General features: G+C 52.9%; 3 protein-coding genes across 3 annotated transcripts in view; all 3 read right to left on the bottom strand.

Moving 5' to 3' along the window:
* Positions 1 to 2,819: 2,819 nt before the first annotated feature.
* Positions 2,820 to 7,615, bottom strand: LOC309435410 (uncharacterized protein; the record flags this gene model as incomplete). Its single annotated transcript, XM_082043602.1, has 5 exons — positions 2,820 to 5,601; positions 5,784 to 5,891; positions 6,496 to 6,622; positions 7,287 to 7,448; positions 7,559 to 7,615. The coding sequence occupies 5 exons, from the start codon at positions 7,613 to 7,615 to the stop codon at positions 3,281 to 3,283; spliced, it is 2,775 nt and encodes a 924-aa protein (XP_081899728.1). The 3' UTR covers positions 2,820 to 3,280.
* LOC309438074 (uncharacterized protein) overlaps positions 2,820 to 19,795 on the bottom strand; it is a 28,976-nt gene continuing 12,000 nt past the window's right edge. The window contains exon 6 of the mRNA XM_082048981.1: positions 2,820 to 3,196. The gene's annotated coding sequence lies outside the window, so the exon portion shown is untranslated. The remainder of the gene's footprint in view (positions 3,197 to 19,795) is intronic.
* LOC309444419 (uncharacterized protein) lies at positions 13,657 to 19,697 on the bottom strand. Its single transcript, XM_082062212.1, has 4 exons — positions 19,613 to 19,697; positions 18,861 to 18,987; positions 18,127 to 18,234; positions 13,657 to 17,624 (listed from the first exon to the last, which is right to left on the bottom strand). The coding sequence occupies exons 2-4, from the start codon at positions 18,985 to 18,987 to the stop codon at positions 16,324 to 16,326; spliced, it is 1,536 nt and encodes a 511-aa protein (XP_081918338.1). The 5' UTR covers positions 19,613 to 19,697; the 3' UTR covers positions 13,657 to 16,323.

Below are 19,795 nucleotides of genomic sequence, written 5' to 3'. Positions count from 1 at the left end.
CACCCATGTTTTGGGCTGAAGTGGGGGGGGGAAGCAATGGAAGGAACTGGCCCGAGTTATGTGGCCACGAACTGACCAATAGGGGTATTCCATCCCATTCACGATTTCCTGCTTATAAAAGCAGAGCACGTGGACTGGCTTGCTCTCTTTTTGCATCGGCTGTTGGGCGCATCGGTTCTTTTTCATCGGACTGCTTTCCTTCATTCTGCTGTTCCTGCAGGCTGAGGTCTCGTTGTGTTTCCAGTTCAACTGTGGGATCCTGCTGGACTTCAGGACTGGTTTTACAATATTTGTTTCTGTGTTATTTTTCTCTGTGTTGGTTTTTCCTAGTCTTAGTAAACGTTTTCAAGTTTCCCAATTCTCTTTTCCTTTACTTTTCTCTTTTCCTGTCCTCCCCAAATCCTAGTGAGAAGGAGGGGGGGGGGGGGGGGGGGCGCTGAAAGGGGAAGGGGGAAAAAGGGTGAAGGGAAAACATCTGCCACGGTTTTGATTGTCTCCCCATGATCAAACCACGACAGCCCCGCATTGGGTGCCAATTATCTGTCGAAGTTTTGATTGCAGGGTGACAATAAAGCCATGGCACTAGTGTATGCTGCTGCTGCAGTTCCTCCCCACAGAGCTCGCTCAGAGTTGCCTTTGGTTGTTAAGACATCATGTCTGTTACTGTTTGTTCTGCAGGAGGGTGGAGAACAAAGCAGAGTTCTGCTCGTGTGTGTCCAGGACGAGCACCCACCGCTATCTCAAGATGGCCCTGACCAGCCGGGGTGGTGCTGGGGGCTGCTGGCCCTCACTCCATCTGCTCCCTCGGTACCTTCCCCAGGCAGCGGGAGGAGTGGAGAAACCCACTTTGACCCTGGAGACGTGGTGAGTGCTGGGAGAGACCCCCAGGGCCTGCCGCAGCCCCTCAGCCCCTGCCCTGCCCCTGTCCACGCTGGGCAGCCCTGCCCGCCGGCCGAGGAGGGGGTGCTGCCTGCGGGTCCCGCCGGAGGGGCCGGGGTGCAGCAAAGTGTTTTCCTTCTCTTGCGTAGAGAGAGACTGGAGGTGTCACACATGGAGCTCCTGTCCCTGTGGGCCCTGCTGGCCCCTCTGGACTCCCTGGGCTCTCTGTTGGGGGACAGCTCCTTTTCCCTGGATTCCCTCTGCTCCTTCCCGAAGCCCCGTCTCGGTGTGAGGGAAGAGCTGGTGGCACTTGAACAACTGAGCCCTCCCTGTTTTTCCAAGAGTGTTGGGCAGCCAACTGGGCAGCCAGGACCTGCCCATGGCCAGGACCCCCACTGGAGCTCATGGCCAATTCATCCATACTTTGCCCCTCACTTTCTCTCTCCAGGATATCACTGCCAATGGGTTGGTATACGACAACAGTGCACTCTGTAGAAACTTCTGGCATGTGAGATCCAGATCCGGATGATGTTGGTAAATCCTCATTATTTGGATCATTAGAAATCACCTCCAGCACAGCTAATTCCATCAAACATTGGATACTTCTCCATGGTGGTCCACTTGCCTGGGTGACAGGTCACATCTCCCTTGAAGGGCTGTGTTTGCCTCACATCTGACAGAAGTCACCTCCAGAGCCTGAGGGCTTGTTTCTTTTTCTCAGTCGCCTTGTCAATGCCCCGTCCCTAGACAGGGATCCCAGCTGCTTGGCTTCCCTGCCGTCTAATTCCAGGGTAATGGCCCCATCGTCATAGACTCATAGAAAGTCTTGAGTTGGAAAGGACCCACAAGGATCATCGAGTCCAACTCCTGTCCCTGCAAAGGACAACACCCAAATTCACACCATGTGTCTGAGCATCATCCAAACGCTTCTTGAATACTGTCAGGCTTGGGTCCTGCTTGCCACGGAGCACATTGAGATGACTTAAAGCAAAATGCAACTTAACAGAGTTTGATGTCAAGGTTTACTCCAGTACTTCCTGCATGGGGGAAATATGCCAAGGAGAATTGGGTAAGAATTGTTTTAGAGTGATTTAGAGAGGGACAGGAGATGTGAGAGGATAGAGGGAGGCCCTCCCGTTGAGTCACCAGGTACAGAATGGAACCCCTTTCTCTCTAAAGTCCTTCTCAGAGAGGAGTCCAGGTGCTGATGGATCCAAATTTAGTCAAAGTTTCACCATCTGGCACCTCAACCTGCTTACCTCCCCTCCAGGAGCCTTGTATGAGGTGGCTCCAGAGTCTGGATCCCAGGTCTCTTGAAGCAGCCTCTCAGGCATCAAAGCTCATAAACAGTTGAATGGAGTGGTCCAGCAGCAGGGTCGGCTCGAGCTGGGTGCCTTTGCAGAGCTGCTGAAGCCAGCCTACAAGTCCCTGGGTAATTATACCCTCATAGTATATATAATTATACCTGCCTCGCTTGTGATGATGCAGTCCAATAGTAACATTTGAGTCTGGGGTCTTCTTGCTTCTCATTGGATTCGTTCACTGTCTTCAGGCAGACCCTTATCTTCTTTTGCTGCAGGCTTTTTTGATAGTCTGTAGCCACTTCATGCTGGCCTCAAAAACATTGTTTGCCTCAAGTGGATCCTGTTTTGCTCAATAAGATAAAAAACAGGCCTTATTGTGCAGGTTGATGCTTTGTAGTTGCTTCATTTTACTCAAGTAGACACAAGTTTGGTGAATGTGAGTGGAACTTCACAACACACAGTTTAAGATGTCAGCAAATGTAGCTACCAAGTAACGTGAAGTGGACAGTAGACTAAAAATCACACAACCTTATTTTCTAAGTGAATCATTCTGTTTAAAATGTATTTATTTAAGCTAAAAAATAAACATAAAACTTAAACTAGATTCATCCAGTGATGTGTGTAAAACTCCTGGGATGTGATAAAGATTCTTTAATAGGATAAGAGATGAAGGGAATAACAAGAAAGATGATGAGGTAAGAATATACAAAACAAGAAATGCACAACACAATTGCTCACCACCAGCTGACTGATGTCCAGCCCATCCCTGAGCTGTGGTGCCCCTGGCCAACTTCCCCCAGTTTCTGTACTGACCATGACATCAGATGGTAAGGAAGAGCCCTTTGGCCACTTTGGGGCAGCTGTCCCGGCTGTGCCCCCTCCCAGCTGGCAGGACACCAGAAGCTGAATAGTCCTTGACCACTCAGCAACAACAAATATCCACATATTAGCAACATTCTCCTCATTCTCAATCCAAAACACAGCAATATATCAGCTACTAAGAGGAAAATTAACTCTATCCAAAGAAAACGCAGGACATCCCCCCACAGCCACCCCACAGCAGCTCCCAGCGCCACACGGGCCCTTCAGCAGCAGATTCAGGGGGTGCCGGGCTGCGGAGGCGGCTGCAGGCTGGGGGTGCCGTGGGTGCGCTGGTGAGCCAGCATGACCCTCTCCTTCCAAAACCGCTTCTCGCAGACACCGCACTGGAAGGGCTTGGCCTCTGCCTGCCCCCCTGCTGGGGAAGGACCCTCCCTCTTCTGCTGGACACCATCTGGCACAACCCCTGGGTCTTGGTGCACCTGCTGGTGTCTGTTCAGGTGCCGCTTCTGCCTGAAGGTCTTGCCGCATTCGTTGCACTTGTAGGGCTCCTCCCCGGTGTGGATGCGCTGGTGGATGATGAGGTACCTCTTCTCCCTAAAGCTCTTACCACACTGGGTGCAGGTGAAGGGCTTCTCCCGGGTGTGGATGCTCTGGTGCCTCAGCAGGTTCTCCCTGTAGCTGAACCTCTTGCTGCACTTGAGGCACACAAATGGCCTCTCTCCGGTGTGGATGCGCTGGTGGATGATGAGGCTCTTCTTCTGCCAGAAGCTCTTGCTGCAGTTGGTACAAACAAACGGCTTCTCCCCGGTGTGGATGCGCTGGTGGATGATGAGGGCCTTCTTCTCCCTGAAGCTCTTGCCGCAGTTGGTGCACGTGAAGGGTTTCTCTACGCTGTGGATGCGCTGGTGCCTCACCAGGTTCTCCCTGTAGCAGAAGCTCTTGCCACACTTGCTGCAGGTGAAAGGCTTCTCCCCAGTGTGGATGCGCTGGTGACTCAGCAGCTGCTGCTTCTGGACAAAGCTCTTGCCACAGTTGGTGCAGGCGAAGGGTTTCTCCCCAGTGTGGATGCGATGGTGTCTGAGCAGGTTCTCCCTATACCTGAAGCTCTTACCACACTTGCTGCAGGCGAAGGGTTTCTCTCCAGTGTGGATGCGCTGGTGACTCATCAGGTGCTGCCTCTGGACAAAACCCTTGCCACAATCAGTGCAGGCAAAGGGCTTCTCCCCAGTGTGGATGCGCTGGTGCCTCAGCAGGCTCTGGCTGTAACTGAACCTCTTGCCACATTCGGTACAGGTGAAGGGTTTCTCCCCAGTGTGGATGCGCTGGTGACCCAGCAGCTGTGACCTCTGGACAAAACTCTTGCCGCAGTCAGTGCAGGTGAAGGGCTTCTCGCCGGTGTGGATGTGCTGGTGGACAGTGAGGGTCCTCTTCGACTGGAAGCTCTTGCTGCAGTTGGTGCAGGTGAAGGGCTTCTCTCCGCTATGGATGCGCTGGTGACACAGCAGCTGCTGCTTCTGGACAAAGCTCTTGCCACAGTTGGTGCAGGCAAAGGGTTTCTCCCCAGTGTGGATGTGCTGATGTCTGAGCAGGTTCTCTTTATACCTGAAGCTCTTGCCACACTCACTGCAGGTGAAGGGTTTCTCTCCAGTGTGGATGCGCTGATGACTCATTAGGTGCTGCCTCTGGACAAAACTCTTGCCGCAGTCGGTGCAGGTGAAGGGCTTCTCCCCAGTGTGGATGCGCTGGTGACCCAGCAGCTGCGACCTCTGGACAAAACTCTTGCTGCAGACAGTGCAGGCAAAGGGCTTCTCCCCAGTGTGGATGTGCTGGTGGATGATGAGTGTTTTCTTCGACTGGAAGCTCTTGCTGCAGTTGGTGCAGGTGAAGGGCTTCTCTCCGCTATGGATGCGCTGGTGACTCAGCAGCTGCTGCTTCTGGACAAAGCTCTTGCCACAGTTGGTGCAGGCGAAGGGTTTCTCCCCAGTGTGGATGTGATGGTGTCTGAGCAGGTTCTCCCTATACCTGAAGCTCTTGCCACACTTGCTGCAGGCAAAGGGTTTCTCTCCAGTGTGGATGCGCTGATGACTCGTCAGGTGCTGCCTCTGGACAAAACTCTTGCCACAGTCGGTGCAGGTGAAGGGCTTCTCCCCTGTGTGGATGCGCTGGTGGATGGTGAGGGTCCTCTTCGACCGGAAGCTCTTGCCACAGTCAGTGCAGGTGAAGGGCTTCTCCCCAGTATGGATGAGCTGGTGCGTCAGCATTCTTGACCTGTAAGTGAAGCTCTTGCCACAGTCGGTGCAGTGGAAGGGACGCTCACACATGTTGCTCCACACATGGACATCCAGCACTGACTGGCTCTTGAAGATCTTGTCGCATTTGGGGCACGTGGGGGGACTCTTCTCCAATGACCAGTGGTCTGTGAGGCAGGGGAAGTGGGGATATGGCAACCAGCTCCCCTGGCTCCTGCCTGGCTGGTCACAGGCAGAGCTCTGTTGCCACCTCCTGCCCAGGTTTGGCACTCCCGGGAGCAGGGTGGTGGGTCTCAGCAGCTCCTTGGGGACACCCTCAGCCTCCCTCTGAGTCCTGGGGACAATGGCTGCAGGGGAAGAGAGACCAGGTTCACGGCTGGGGACAGGATGGACACATGACAACTCTCCCCATGGGAAACAGCACAGGCACGCCGTCAGTCTCACCTTTTTCCTGGTGCACTGAGCGCCTGGGGCAAGACGACAGTGAAACCTGAACTCTCCATCAGCCCCGCAAATCCCCAATACCCACCTGGCATAGGGCTCTGGTGCCTCTGCTGTTCCCCGGGGGGCTCTGGCACACACGGTGTCTCTTCTCGCTCCATCTTGCAGATGATCTCTGGCTTAACATTGGCCCAGCCTGTCCGAGGCACAGAGAGAATCCCCCTCTCCCGCACTGCCGGGACAGCAGCACCGGCCCCCGCACCCACAGCCCCAGCATCCCCCCCACCCCGCTCCTCTCTCCTGTCCCTGCCAGGCTGCGGCTTCAGCCCCCACATCCCTGCACCTACAGCCTCCTCTCGCCTCGCCCCCGTCACCTCGGCCACTCTCCTGCACACAGGACACCTGGGAACAGCTCAAAGCTGCACCTGGGAGGCTTAGACTGGACATGAGGAAGCATTTCTGTACTGAGGGGGTGGTCAAACCCTGGAACAGGCTGCCTGGAGAGGCAGACGACGCCCCAAGCCTCTCCCTGTTTGAGAGGCATTTGGACAACACGCTGCAGCTTGTGGTCAGCCCTGAAGTGGTCACATGGTTGGACTAGATGAGCACTGTAAGTCACTTCCATCTCAAATGCGCTATTCCATCCCATCCCATTTTCTCTCAGGAACACTCTACACAGGAAAAACAGCAATTGCAACCACCACGTCAACTCTTAGACAGCCCTTTCAATGGCTCCAGCTCACTTAAAGAGATGAATTCTGGCTTCACCCCAGTCCAACATCACCAGAGAGAGTCCTCACCCAGCGAGGCAACCATCTGGTAGTTCTCCAGCATCACCTCCCGGTAGAGCTGCCGCTGACAGCCCGACAGCTTTGCCCACTCCTCGGGGGAGAAGTAGAGCGCCACGTCCTCAAACGTCACCGACATCTGCAGCAAGAAGCACACCCGGCTCAGCACACCCCACCGCATGGTTGCTAAACACCTCTGCTGATATCCTGCAGTTGCTGGACAGGGTTCCGCTGGCACAGGGGACTCTGGCATCCTGAGGGAAGCACCAGGAGATCTTGGAAGGGTGAAGACGAGGGGCTGGCGGTGGCACAAACAGGTGGCACAGCAGGGTCACCACGGCACAGAGGGTTCACTCAGCAGGTCCCTGGGTTGGAGGATACCCCATGCGCTCTGCCAGGAGTGGCGCAGGGCTGGCAGGCTTACAGGCAGGTTTCCCCTCCTCGTGCATGATTGTGGACCCACACCAGAGCAGTGGGGACTGTGCCCTGTCCCTGACCCATCCCACAGGCCCGATCACCCACCTGGACCAGTCACAGCACCGTGACACAAGGGCTGGCCCAAGGCCTGGCAGCAGGGACGCTCCTGCCTGCCCCTGCCCGTGGTGCGGCTCAGCGGGCAGGAACGGGAGCACCCTGCACCGCACCGGGTCTCAAAACACTTCTGTCCCACACCACCTCTACCAAGTGGACTCCCAACCCAGCGGGTCCTATGGGTGTTTTCCTGCTGCTGCTGCCCCACGGCACCACCCATGGCAATCCCAGCCCATGGTGACCCCAGAGCCGGGGCCGTGCCTGACCCCCACCTTGCCGCAGCAGCCTGGAGCCCGGCGCGTCGCTGCTCTCGGCGCGGAGATGGAGGCCCGTGCAGGTATTGATCCGGGAAGAGGGAGGCGGGATGCTCCGGATTCCACTCGAGGTGCCTGTCCCGTCACCAGCCGCACCAGCACAGCCAGGACAGATGGTCCCTGCAAGCACAGCATTTTCATGAAGAAATCAGGGGCACAAGCTCACTCACCTGCTCACAGCTGCCTTCCCTGCACCCCGAGCCTTCACAGCTACTGGGAAAAGGACTGACCCAAAGAGCATCGACCACATAGTCGGCCGGCTCGCGGTAATGGTGAGAAAGAGCCATTAAAGGAGGAGTTTTGGAAGCTCCCGAGTATCCAAATTTTGCTCCGGTGCCCCACAAGGGCAGCAGGAAGATGTGCGGGGTGTCCCGGGGGTCTGAGCACCCGGCCCGGCCCCAGCCCAGCCCTTCCCAGCGCCGGGGCCGCCAGGGCCGGATCCAGGGGGGCCCGGGCGGCTGGGACACGGAGCAACGTGTCCGCGTTGCACGGGGGCCACGGGGCGAGCCGGGGAAAGGCCGGAGCGCCGGGGGGAGCCGGGCCCTAAGGGGAGTGCGGGGGGGTCCGGCAGGGCTGGGGGGCGGCCGGCGGAGGGGAGAGCACGGGAGAGGCCGTCGGGGCCGCGGTCCCCTCCGCCGGGACCCCGCGGGCCAGCAGCGCCCATCCCCGTGCCGCGGGCCCGCCGCCCGCCGCCCCTACCTGCGCCGGGGCCGCGCCGCCAGCCCCGCACGGACAAAGGCGGCGCCGGGAGCCGCCGGCAGCGTCCGCCCGGGAGGGCCGCCCGCCGCCGGGGCAGCACGGGAGGTGTAGTCCTGCCGCTCCGCCCCGCTCGGCTCGGGGGGGCGGGCACCGGGAGCACCGCTGTGTCCTTGCGGCCCCTGGCCCTGCCCGCCCCCCGTGGCCACACGGGTCCCATGCAAATGGAGTCCTGGGCTCGGGGGCACCGAGACACGGCTGGACACGCCGGCTGGTGGGGACAGGCCGGGTGGCTGTTGGCAAACATTCCTTTGCCTTGTCTACTCGGACGGGTCCCATCTCCCCCTCCCAGGTCAGCAAAATTAGACCTATGCAATGCAACAGCTGTAGATCATTTAGGACAGAAAGATGGGGATTGGTTGAAAGGCATCCCCCAGCTCTTGGAAGAGACACTAATTGACACACCACAATTACAGGCAGGATTGGTTTCTGAAATTCTGAGGCATCCAACAGACCTTGCGTATCAAGCTGTGATAAAGGTGCCTGAAACCGACAAAGCAGCCAAATAATTTACAAGTATTAATTAGGGTCCCAATGAGAATTACATGCAATTTATTGACCATCTTCAAGAAGCTATCAATAAGCAGGTTGAAAACTTAGAAGCTAAGGACGCACTGGCGTTGAAATTAGCAGTAGAGAATGCTAATGTTTGCTGTCAACGTGTTATCTGCGGGTGTTGCAGTACATATTACGTGCTTCTGTGTATTGCCTCTCTGAAAATCAAGCCACTTGTCAGGAGCGTGTCAAGCCCTGTGCTTCTCCCTCCCTCCCTCCCTCCCTCTTCTCATGGGTTTTACTTACAAGATGGGGTCGGAAATGACTGTTTTCAGTCATGTTCTTAAGAAATTGGTATTGGGAGGTCTTTTAAAACATAGGAAAACACTTGGAAATATGAGGAAGGAAGATCTTGTGAAATATTATGGTCAATGGTGGCTGCTGTGTGAGTTAGGTGAATGGGAAAAGTGGCTGGAGGATAGAACTTCGAAGTATAACACTGTGTTTCAATTAATGTTGTTTTTAAGGCGAGAAGAGCAGGACAAAATAAATCTCTACAAGAGATCGTTAGATCATTACAGACAGTTTTACAGGTGGGACGGTTTGAACTTCAACAAGCTGAGAGAGAATTAACTGATAACACAGGTCACAGGAAACTTGCTGAAGCCTGCAAGATACTTTCCTCATTAACCTGTTTGTAGGTATCTGTCTAAGCATGTTGCAGTTCTGGTAGGTGTTTGTTGTGTGGTATGGTGATTTCACAGACTGTTAAATAATGAGAGTCCGTGGACTTCAAATGTGCATTTTGTGATAATTCAGAAGATCAGGAGTAATTATTTCTTTACTGCGTGAATCTGATGGTAAAATTTTTGTGTGTAGTAGCTGTTATTTTTCTTTCTAGCTTTATTCCAGCATTCAGCCTTGTGCAGCTCTGTGATAGGCTGTGTCTCATCTCGGTGTACTAAACTTGGCTCTTTTGTGTGCACAGTAGGTAAGGAACCCTGTTTTTGGGATAACAGTTGCAGCGCCCCAGATGAGACGCTAATCAAAGCCTTGCCCAGCCCAGCTTGCTAGGGCATCGGGGGCGGGTGCCCATGGGGCTCCAGCCGCACTGACCTGTTTTGTCAGGAGACCCAGCGGTGCCTCCACCTGCTGAGCAGTGAGCGGCCCAAAGGTGCAATGCTAAAATCGAGATGTTGTCTTGAATTAGTGTAACTGTGATCTATCTGCATATTTGAACTTGGTGTTTGGTTGCATATCTGAGCTCAGTATTTTAGTTTGCATATATATGTATTTGGTACCAAAAGAATTTTGTTTGGGTGATAATCACAAAATGGGAACCGGTTCCGCTGCTAAAATACCACCTTGCTCCCCCTTAGGATGCATCCTTACACATTTGAGTTACTTTTGGGGAAATATTCTGATAAAAGAAAACTTGAAACGACACTGTACTCGAATGTAGCTTAAATCTGGAATTCTGGGGTTTAGTGCCATATTGCAATTAATGTTGTTCTGCAGAACTTTGGAAAAAAATGGGTGAAGTTTGGTACTGGAAGATAACTTGCTAATTTTGAGACCAGAAAAGAACTTAAATTGTTAAACTCTGATTCACATTGAAACAAACAAACAAACAAAACCACACGCACACAAAGAATCCCACAAAAAACAGAAGAAAACAAAACAAAACAACAACAACAACAAAACAAAAACAAAAACAAACTAACAAAGACCAGAAACAAATCCTAAATGCTATGATGGATGTGAACTTGGTATTTCGAATGCTGTATTTCCACTAGTATTAACAGCCAATGTTTCGATAAAGCAAACACTACACTGATAGAACTGAAACAGAGATTCGATCCGGTAAGGGAAAACAATATCCAACAAACATGTCAGCCAAGATGGAGTTAGAAACTTTGAGGAATAAATTTATGACAACCTTACAGGCTGACTGCATTCGATTGAATTTGCAGATTTGTCTTTTTATAGCTACGACATAGAAACAACCTGTGGCTATTGTGGGACAGTATGATGAGATTGCTAGCAGACTGATATACCAATTGTTACTCTGATCAAGAAATGCAGGGAATGAATTTAAGTCTTAATAGGCCATGATCCTTTTGTCATATATGTGCCATTTGTGAAATTTAGTTTTGATTTTTTTTCTTTGTAATCTATGTCCTTGTAAATTGCACTAGCTGGTTTTCTTAACAGCACAGCTTTTGGCATGCCTAAATGTAAATTGCTGCAGAACCTGCAAGTCTTTAACATCAGGTCACAGACCATACTTGTATCTCGTCTGATCCTACATACTTGCACAGTTTTTGTTGATGGTTCTGGGCAGTCTCATAAAGCTGTAGTGTCTGACGTGAAGATAACGATTGGCATCATTCTGTAAAAATTATTGAAGGTTCAACCCAGTTAGCAGAACTTGGTGCAGCTTTACATTACTTAGAGCTTTTTAAGGAGGAACCTCTAAATTTGATTTGTGATTTTGAGTACATAGTCAAGGTCCAACACATGTATCTGATTCTGAACTGTTTTTTTGTTTTTGTTTTTTCTTTTTTTTTTTTTAACAAAAAGGGTGAGAAGTAGGGAAAACACCACAAAACCAATTGTCAAAAGCATTGTATGTGATGAATCACTTATATCTAAGTGGTGCAGCCCAAATTTGCCTTGTGATGAAACACTTTGCAAGTATGAGTCGCTTCCCATCAGAAGAATGAGACTCCTGCCAGCCGATGAAAGAGCAAAGCAGATGAGTCGGCCAGACTTGCTCCCCTATGGAACGACCCTGAGTCAGAATACTGGGAAATGTTATTAGAATGATTAGATCTCAAAAGGCAACACACTGGGGCTAAAGATCTTTACTGAGAATCCCAAGCCAGAGGCTGGCTGGTTACTCGAGAGAACTGCCTCTGCATCTCTGCTGCGAGCAGTGCCAGCACCCTTCAGAAGAGCCCCCCTACATTTGGGACAGGGCAAGGGGCTCGGGGAGCCTTTTATTGGTCCTCATTTGAGCAGACAGCAATTTATGGCTGGAAATATAAGATTAGCATTAAAGGTAAATGGAAATCTGAGATGGGTGCCTGGCTTTGCAAAGCCACAGATTTTGCCCCAAATCGGACCATACCACAATCCACTCCATTAGGAGGGGCCAACTCAACTTACCTGCAGAACCCGTTAATCCCCACAGGTCTGTTTGAGAATGGTACCTGAGCTTTAAAGGGTCATTAGTACATTTGTGGCCAATATGCATACAATTCATTAGCAGCAACATGGACTGGGGAATGTTATATCAGAGTAATCTGTCCCTTGATTTTCCTGCTCCCTGGAGCTAATGATAACGGTCTGAGTGTCCAGCTCTGTGATGATCTAACATGAAATAAGAGATCCATTAATAAGTTTGATACTGCTCTAAGAAGTGACGCTGGCCAAAAGTGGGGAAAAGATGAATGGACCCTGTGGCAGAATGCAAACCCCATCTCCCCCTCCCCCCTTCGATATGGAAGGAGTAAACACATCTCCCTCTCTCTCTGCTGTTTGAGGCCAACAGCTTCTTTTGTTTGGCCCCAGAGCCCCCCGGCCAGGGCCATTAGGAGAAGGGAGTGCCGAGGTGCCAGGGAGCCGCTGGGCACCTGCAGAAAGTGTGGGGGGTGTTTGGAGGCTTCAGGGGCACTCACAGCCAGTGTGGGGGTGCAGAGAAGCTTCTGGAGTGCCCACAGTCACATCTGATCAGGCTATAAAAAAAACGGGATTCTCGTCGAGACGTGTGGCCTTACGCATGATCTCCTGGAGTTATGAGCTGAGCTGCTGCTGCCAGGAGCCACGGCCCCCACCCCGGGACGGAGACTCCGCTTGCCTCACCGCCACGCGTGTAAGTAAATTTAACCCTCGCAGGATTGCGAGTGTATCTACTTTCCGTGCACATTTGCACGTGTACTTTCCATGCTCAATACAAGCACGTGTAAATATTAATCCTCGCAGATTCACGAGTGTATTTTCCTCCCGTGCTTCCACATAAGCACGTGTAATATTCCGTGCACATTTGCACGTGTATTTCTCCTCGCACGATTGCAAGTGTACTATAAATTTACCCTCGCAGAATCGCGAGTGTACGCTTCCCGTACTCACGACGGGTACGTGTATCCCTTTAAAATAATCCCACACCGTGTTCAGGCAAGTGTGGACTCTTCCCGGACTCAGGGGTGGCTCCGTCATTGTTTTTGGTGAAGCCACGTGCATGCACTCTGTGGACCTCCTGTTGTATCAGTTGCTGCCCCTTAATAATTTTCCTCAACTGATATCCGAACCTGTATTTAAATCACTTTTGGAGTGCTAAAACCCTGTTTCTCACCGGTTTAATAAAAATTGTTTTGGACCCTCTTGTCCCTTAAACTAACCTCAGGGTGCCCACGTGACAGACCCCCCACAAGGGATCATACAAAATATACAAACCCAATCTTTGGTTTCCCGGGTAGGGCAGCGTTGCCCGGCGGAGCTGGCGTTGCTCCAGCAGCTGCAGGGCAGCACCCGGATGTCCTGGGCTGGACTCCGCAGCAAACCGGAACTGGATTCAGGGATGCAGCATCTGGAACCGGGCCTTGGATCGCAGGTACAACAGGCAGGGTCCTCTTCAGATTCCGAGCATGGTTGAAGAGAGCGAGACCCTCATAATCTCCCACTTCTATTGGGTGTATGATGTGTATGGGATGGAATACTTAGTTGGTCAGTTTTGGTCACCCGTGCTGTCTGCCCCTCTTGGCAAATACGCCCCTCTCACTTATGGGACACGCAAAATTCACCAATAACCTTGGCAGTGTCCGCAACTACAGGAGAGTGTAAGAAGAGTAAGAGGTGAGAGTGATGTGGGACACGAGTAACTGCCTTGGGGCACTGAAAGAAAAGACAGACAAGAATTATGCGGAGGGACTGGGGGAGCAGTAGCGGGAAAGAGGTTCCCTCAACTAGGCAAACATTTAATTTTTAAATAAATCAGCCAGATTGATGAACTTCAGCAATTACGTCTCATTATTAAAAAGTACCTGTAAAAAGATAATTTTTATTTATAACCAGCAGCCAGGATCCCACTCCTGAATTCTACATTGTCTTCCATGGATACGGCCACCTCTGCTGTATGGGGAAGGAGGTTTGAAGGAACGCTGAGCCTGTGGGAGAGGGCCTGAGTATTATTTAACCTGGTCCTAAAGGGCATCTTGGTCTTTTACTTCGGTGGTGCACCATACCATCTTTGGTAGTACAATCCTAACCACCAAAATGTCCTGTAACAGAAAGATCAATGCAGAAGGAAGACAGGTTAATGATAGATGGGAATGCAAATGTGTGTTTGTGTTTCAAGGGGAAAACACAGTATGCCTTTTGTGTTATGAGACAGCGTTGGTGATAAACTAGTGCAATGCACGTCAGCATTTTGAGACCTAACACGGAACTAAATATGCTAAATTTAGCCTTCAACAACAACAACAACAACTGGTGCAAGAATTGCAAGGCAGACTGCAATCAGAGCAGAATATGATGACCAGAGCTGTAGCCAAAAATGATGTAACAGTGAAAGCTAGCTTGGTTGTGGCCAAAGAAATCGCTGGAGCTTCCAAGTGCTTTCCAGAGGGTGCATTTTTGAAGCAGTGCACGCTAAAGGTGTGTGAGCAGGAGTGCCCCCATCAAATACACACTTTTGCAAAAGTCAGTTTGTCAAGAAACACCACGGCAAACCGTGTTACGGAACAGGCAGGAAGTCTGACAACACAGCTGGACGAAGAGGCGTGCGGTGATCTGGCTTTTTCATTACCCGTTGATGAAAGCACAGACAACGCAGACACAGCGCATCTATCCGTTTGTATAAGAGGTGTCAAGGCAGACTTGTCTGTCACAGGGAGCTCTTGGATGTCATTGCCGTTCACGGAAGACAACAGGGAAGGACATACTTGATGTGGAGGAGAAGTCCACAAGTAATCATAAATTACCATGGGAACAGCTGCGGGGGCTAACGACTGATGCTGGACCTGCAATGTGTGGAGAAAAAACATCCTTTGTTGGACTAATGAAGGAGAAAATGCTAAAAAGTAACTGTGACACACCTCTGATAACGTATCGTTGTGTTATCCATCAAGAAGCTCTGTGTGGTGTGTGCACAAGCGCAGGCATGTTACAAGAAGAGCCAGAGGCCACGAATGCATTTGCAAAGAGCAAGTTTTCTCTTAGTTCCCTCTCGACCGGGGGATCTCTGAAGTAGCCCCTCAGCTCCCTCGCAGAGGTAACACAAGCGGGGACGCAGGCGCTGGTCAGTTCAGCCCTGGGAGAAGATCACTGGGCCTGCCGAGCTCGCCATAGAGTGGACATCCAGACCGATCAATAAGGATCTTCCATGCCATCAGCATCATGTTTCGTATTTGGAGACTCGCGATCTGACGGCTGGTGACAGAGTCAGGATGGAGCTGGGGCAGAGTTGGGACAGACAGGGACAGAGACCCATTCTGGTTCTGCTCCGTTTCGGGGAGTTCTGTTTGGGAGTGTCATCCGTTCAGCCTTTGGCCATCCTGCCGTGTTGCAGGGGCCTCTGAGCCTTTCAGCCTTTTGTGAACGTTGATGTTCTGTAGCTGCTTTGCTTTCCTCCAGTAGGCACAAGGTTGTTGAATATGAGCAGAACTTGACAACACACAGTTAGGGATTTCAGCAAATTTAGCTACTAACTAATGCAAAGTAGACAGTATACTAAAAATCACACAGTCTTATCACACAGCATTACACAGTATGTTTGGGATTGGAAGGGACCTCAAAAGATCATGCAGTCCAATCCCCCTGCTGGAGCAGGAACGCCCTGGTGAGGTCGTACAGGAACATGTCCAGGCGGGTTCTAAATGTCTCCAGAGAAGGAGACTCCACAACCTCCCTGGGCAGCCTGTTCCAGTGCTCTGTCACCTGTACTGAGAAAAGGTTTTTTCTCAAATATAAGTGGAACCTCTTGTGTTCCAGCTTGATCCCATTACCCCTTGTCCTATCATTATTTGCCACCGAGAAGAAACCTTTCAGCCTTTTGTGAACGTTGATGTCCTGTAGCTGCTTTGCTTTCCTCAAGTGCAAGTTTGTTGAATATGAGCAGAACTTTAAAATACACAGGGATTTCAGCTACTAACTAATGCAAAGTAGACAGTATACTAAAAATCAGAGTGTCTTATACTTCTAAGTGATTAATTCAAAAAGTCCTCGACTGCCCAGTATCAAACAAAACATCTGTATATTAGAAACATTCGTCTCATTTTCATTCCAAAACATAGCACTAAACCAGCTACTCAGAAAAACATTGACTCTGTCCCAAACAAAACCAGGACATCCCCCCACAGCCACCCCCGCAGCAGCCCCCAGACCCCACAGGCCCCTCAGCAGCAGATTCAGGGGGTGCCAGGCTGCGGAGGCGGCTGCAGGCTGGGGGTGCCGTGGGTGCGCTGGTGAGCCAGCATGAGACTCTCCTTCCAAAACCGCTTCTCGCAGACACCGCACTGGAAGGGCTTGGCCTCTGCCTGCCCCCCTGCTGGGGAAGGACCCTCCCTCTTCTGCTGTACACCCTCCAGAACCAACCCTGGGCCCTTGTGCACACACTGGTGTCCCAAGAGGTTCCACTTCCGCCTAAAGCTCTTGCCACAGTCGGTGCAGCTGAAGGGCTTCTCCCCGCTGTGGATGCTCTGGTGCTCTGGTGTCCAAGCAGGCTGCTCTTGTGGCTGAAGCTCTAATCGCACTGAGTGCAGGTGAAGGGCTTCTCCCCCGTGTGGATGCGCTGGTGGATGATGAGGGCCTGCTTTACTGTGAAGCTCTTGCCACAGTCAGTGCAGGTGAAGGGCTTCTCCCCAGTGTGGATGCGCTGGTGTCTCAGCAGGTTGCTGTTCTGGCTGAAGCTCTTACCACACTCGGTGCAGGCGGGCAGCTTCTTCCTGCTGTGGATATGCTGGTGGTTGTTGCGTTTCTTCTTCTCACTGAAGCACTTGCCACAGTCAGTGCAGGTGAAGGGCTTCTCCCCAGTGTGGATGCGCTGGTGGATGATGAGGGTCTTCTTCTCCCTGAAGCTCTTACCACAGTCAGTGCAGGTGAAGGGCTTCTCCCCAGTGTGGATGCGCTGGTGGATGATGAGGGTCTTCTTCTCCCTGAAGCTCTTACCACAGTCAGTGCAGGTGAACGGCTTCTCCCCGGTGTGGATGCGCTGGTGCCTCAGGAGGCTGTTCTTGTGTATGAAGCTCTTACCGCACTCAGTGCAGGCAAAGGGCTTCTCCCCAGTGTGGATGCGCTGGTGGATGATTAGATACCTCTTCGTGCTGAAGCTCTTGCCACAGTCGGTGCAGGTGAAGGGCTTCTCCCCAGTGTGGATGCGCTGGTGGATGATTAGATAACTCTTGGCGCTGAAGCTCTTGCCACAGTCAGTGCAGGTGAAGGGCTTCTCCCCAGTGTGGATGCGCTGGTGGATGACGAGATTGTTCTTCTCCATGAAGCTCTTGCCACAGTCAGTGCAGGTGAAGGGCTTCTCCCCAGTGTGGATGCGCTGGTGGATGATGAGGGTCGTCTTCTCCCTGAAGCTCTTACCACAGTCAGGGCACGTGAGGGGCTTCTCCCCAGTGTGGATGCGCTGGTGGATGACGAGTTTTTTCTTCTCCACGAAGCTCTTGCCACAGTCAGTGCAGGTGAAGGGCTTCTCCCCGGTGTGGATGCGCTGGTGGATGATGAGGGTCTTCTTCTCCCTGAAGCTCTTACCACAGTCAGTGCAGGTGAAGGGCTTCTCTCCGGTGTGGATGCGCTGGTGCCTCAGGAGGCTGTTCTTGTGTATGAAGATCTTGACGCACTCGGTGCAGGTGAAGGGCTTCTCCCCAGTGTGGATGCGCTGGTGGATTATTAGATACCTCTTGGTGCTGAAGCTCTTGCCACAGTCGGTGCAGCTGAAGGGCTTCTCCCCACTGTGAATGTGCTGGTGACTCAGCAGCTGCTGCCTCTGGACAAAGCTCCTGACTCCCTTGACCTCCCTCTGGATCCCGGGGCCAACAGCTGCTGGGGAGGAGAAATCGGGGTCACTGCCATGGACATCATGTGCATGTTGGACACCTCCCCATGGGGAGCAGCAAGGGCACCCTGCCAGCCCCCCACCCTTCCAGTTGCATGGATCAACCAGGGTGTAGTGGCAGAGCCCCCACCCTGCTCCGGGGGGATGAGGTTGTCACCAGCCTGGCTGGGAGGTGAATCCAGAGACAAAAGAAACTAAAGGAGCACCATTAGAAGGTAACAATGAGTGAGCAATCGCCGGACACACGCATGCAGAGCGCCTGGAAAGTACATGCAGCCTGTCACGTTATTGTATAGCACGAGTTACAACCAATCACATTGTTGTAAGGCGTGTGGACAGGGCAGCTTTGCTATAAAGCTAGCCCGGTCAGACAATAAAGCGAACTCTGTGAACATCACATTGGTGTGTCAGGTTCCGTGTCTTGCATGGAAAAAGCAACACCGGGGCAAGGGGACAGTGCAACCTGAACCCCCTCTGGGGACCCACCTGGCACAGGTGTCTGGTCCGTCTGCTGCTCCCGAGGGGGCTCTGGCACGCACGGTGTCTCTTCTCGCTCCATCTTGCAGATGATCTCTGGTTTGACGGTGGCCCAGCCTGTCCGAGGCACAGAGAGAAGCCCCCTCTCCCGCACTGCCGGGACAGCAGCACCGGCCCCCGCACCCACAGCCCCAGCATCCCCCCCACCCCGCTCCTCTCTCCTGTCCCTGCCAGGCTGCGGCTTCAGCCCCCACATCCCTGCACCTACAGCCTCCTCTCGCCTCGCCCCCGTCACCTCGGCCACTCTCCTGCACACAGGACACCTGGGAACAGCTCAAAGCTGCGCCTGGGAGGTTTAGACTGAATGTGAGGAAGCATTTCTGTACTGAGGGGGTGGTCAAACCCTGGAACAGGCTGCCTGGAGAGGCAGTCGATGCCCCAAGCCTGTCCCTGTTTGAGAGGCATTTGGACAACACACTGCAGCTTGTGGTCAGCCCTGAAGTGGTCACACAGTTGGACTAGATGAGCATTGTACGTCACTTCCATCTCAAATGGGCTATTCCATCCCATCCCATCCCATTTTCTCTCAGGAACACTCTCCACAGGAGGCTGCCTGGCAGGGTCAAACCTGCAATTGCAACCACCACGTCAACTCTTGGACAGCCCTTTCAATGGCTCCAGCTCACTTAAAGAGATGAATTCTTACTTGACCCCAGCCCAACATCACCAGAGAGAGTCCTCACCCAGCGAGGCGACCATCTGGTAGTTCTCCAGCATCACCTCCTGGTAGAGCTGCCGCTGACAGCCCGACAGCTTTGCCCACTCCTCGGGGGAGAAGTAGAGCGCCACGTCCTCAAACGTCACCGACATCTGCAGCAAGAAGCACACCCGGCTCAGCACACCCCACCGCATGGTTGCTAAACACCTCTGCCGAAATCCTGCCAATACCGGGTAGGGCCCTGCTGGCACTGGGAGCAACGTGACAGCAGCGCTGGGAGAGCTACGAGCCTCCTGTGCAAGGGAAGTGCGAGGGCAGAGGGGCGGTGTTGGCACAGCCATGTGACACAACAGGGTCACCGCAGCACAGGGAGCTCTCTCAGCAGGTCCCTGGGTTGGGGACACCCCACCAGCTGTGCCAGAAGAGGGGCAGGGCTGGCAGGCTTACAGGCAGGTTTCCCCTGCCCATCCCAATTAGGGACCCACCCAGAGCAGTGGGAACTGTGCCCTGTCCCCAACCCATCTCACAAACCACATCACCCACCAGGACCAGGCACAGCACCGTGACACCCTGCCTGTGGTGCGGCTCAGCGGGCAGGAACGGGAGCACCCTGCACCACACTGGGTCTCAAAACACTTCTCTCCCACACCTCCTGTACCAACCGGACTCCCAACCCAGCGGGTCCCATGGGTGTTTTGCCGCAGCTGCACCATGGAACCAACCACGGTAATCCCAGCCCGTGGTGTCCCCAGAGCTGGGGTCGTGCCTGACCCCCACCTTGCCGCAGCAGCCTGGAGCCCGGTGCGTCGCTGCTCTTGGCGGGGAGATGGAGGCCCGTGCAAGTATCTATCCAGGCGCAGCGAGGACAGATGGTCCCTGCAAGCACAAGAATTTAATGAAGAAATCAGGGGCACAAGTTCACTCACCTGCTCACAGCTGCCTTCCCTGCACCCCGAGCCT

This window comes from Streptopelia decaocto, assembly GCF_964273445.1.
Source record: "Streptopelia decaocto genome assembly, chromosome: 1".
NCBI classification, from domain to species: Eukaryota; Metazoa; Chordata; class Aves; order Columbiformes; family Columbidae; genus Streptopelia; species Streptopelia decaocto.
Note: the sequence above shows the minus strand (reverse complement) of the source record. Positions and strands in the feature narration are given on the sequence as shown.

Coding starts and splice junctions, on each gene's coding strand:
- LOC309444419 (XM_082062212.1), bottom strand. CDS start 18,987: ATGTCGGTGACGTTTGAGGACGTGGCGCTCTACTTCTCCCCCGAGGAG. Junction 18,235..18,860: donor CCAGATGGTCGCCTCGCTGG/GTGAGGACTCTC, acceptor TGCCTCGGACAG/GCTGGGCCACCGTCAAACCA. Junction 17,625..18,126: donor GGACCAGACACCTGTGCCAG/GTGGGTCCCCAG, acceptor CCTCCCCAGCAG/CTGTTGGCCCCGGGATCCAG.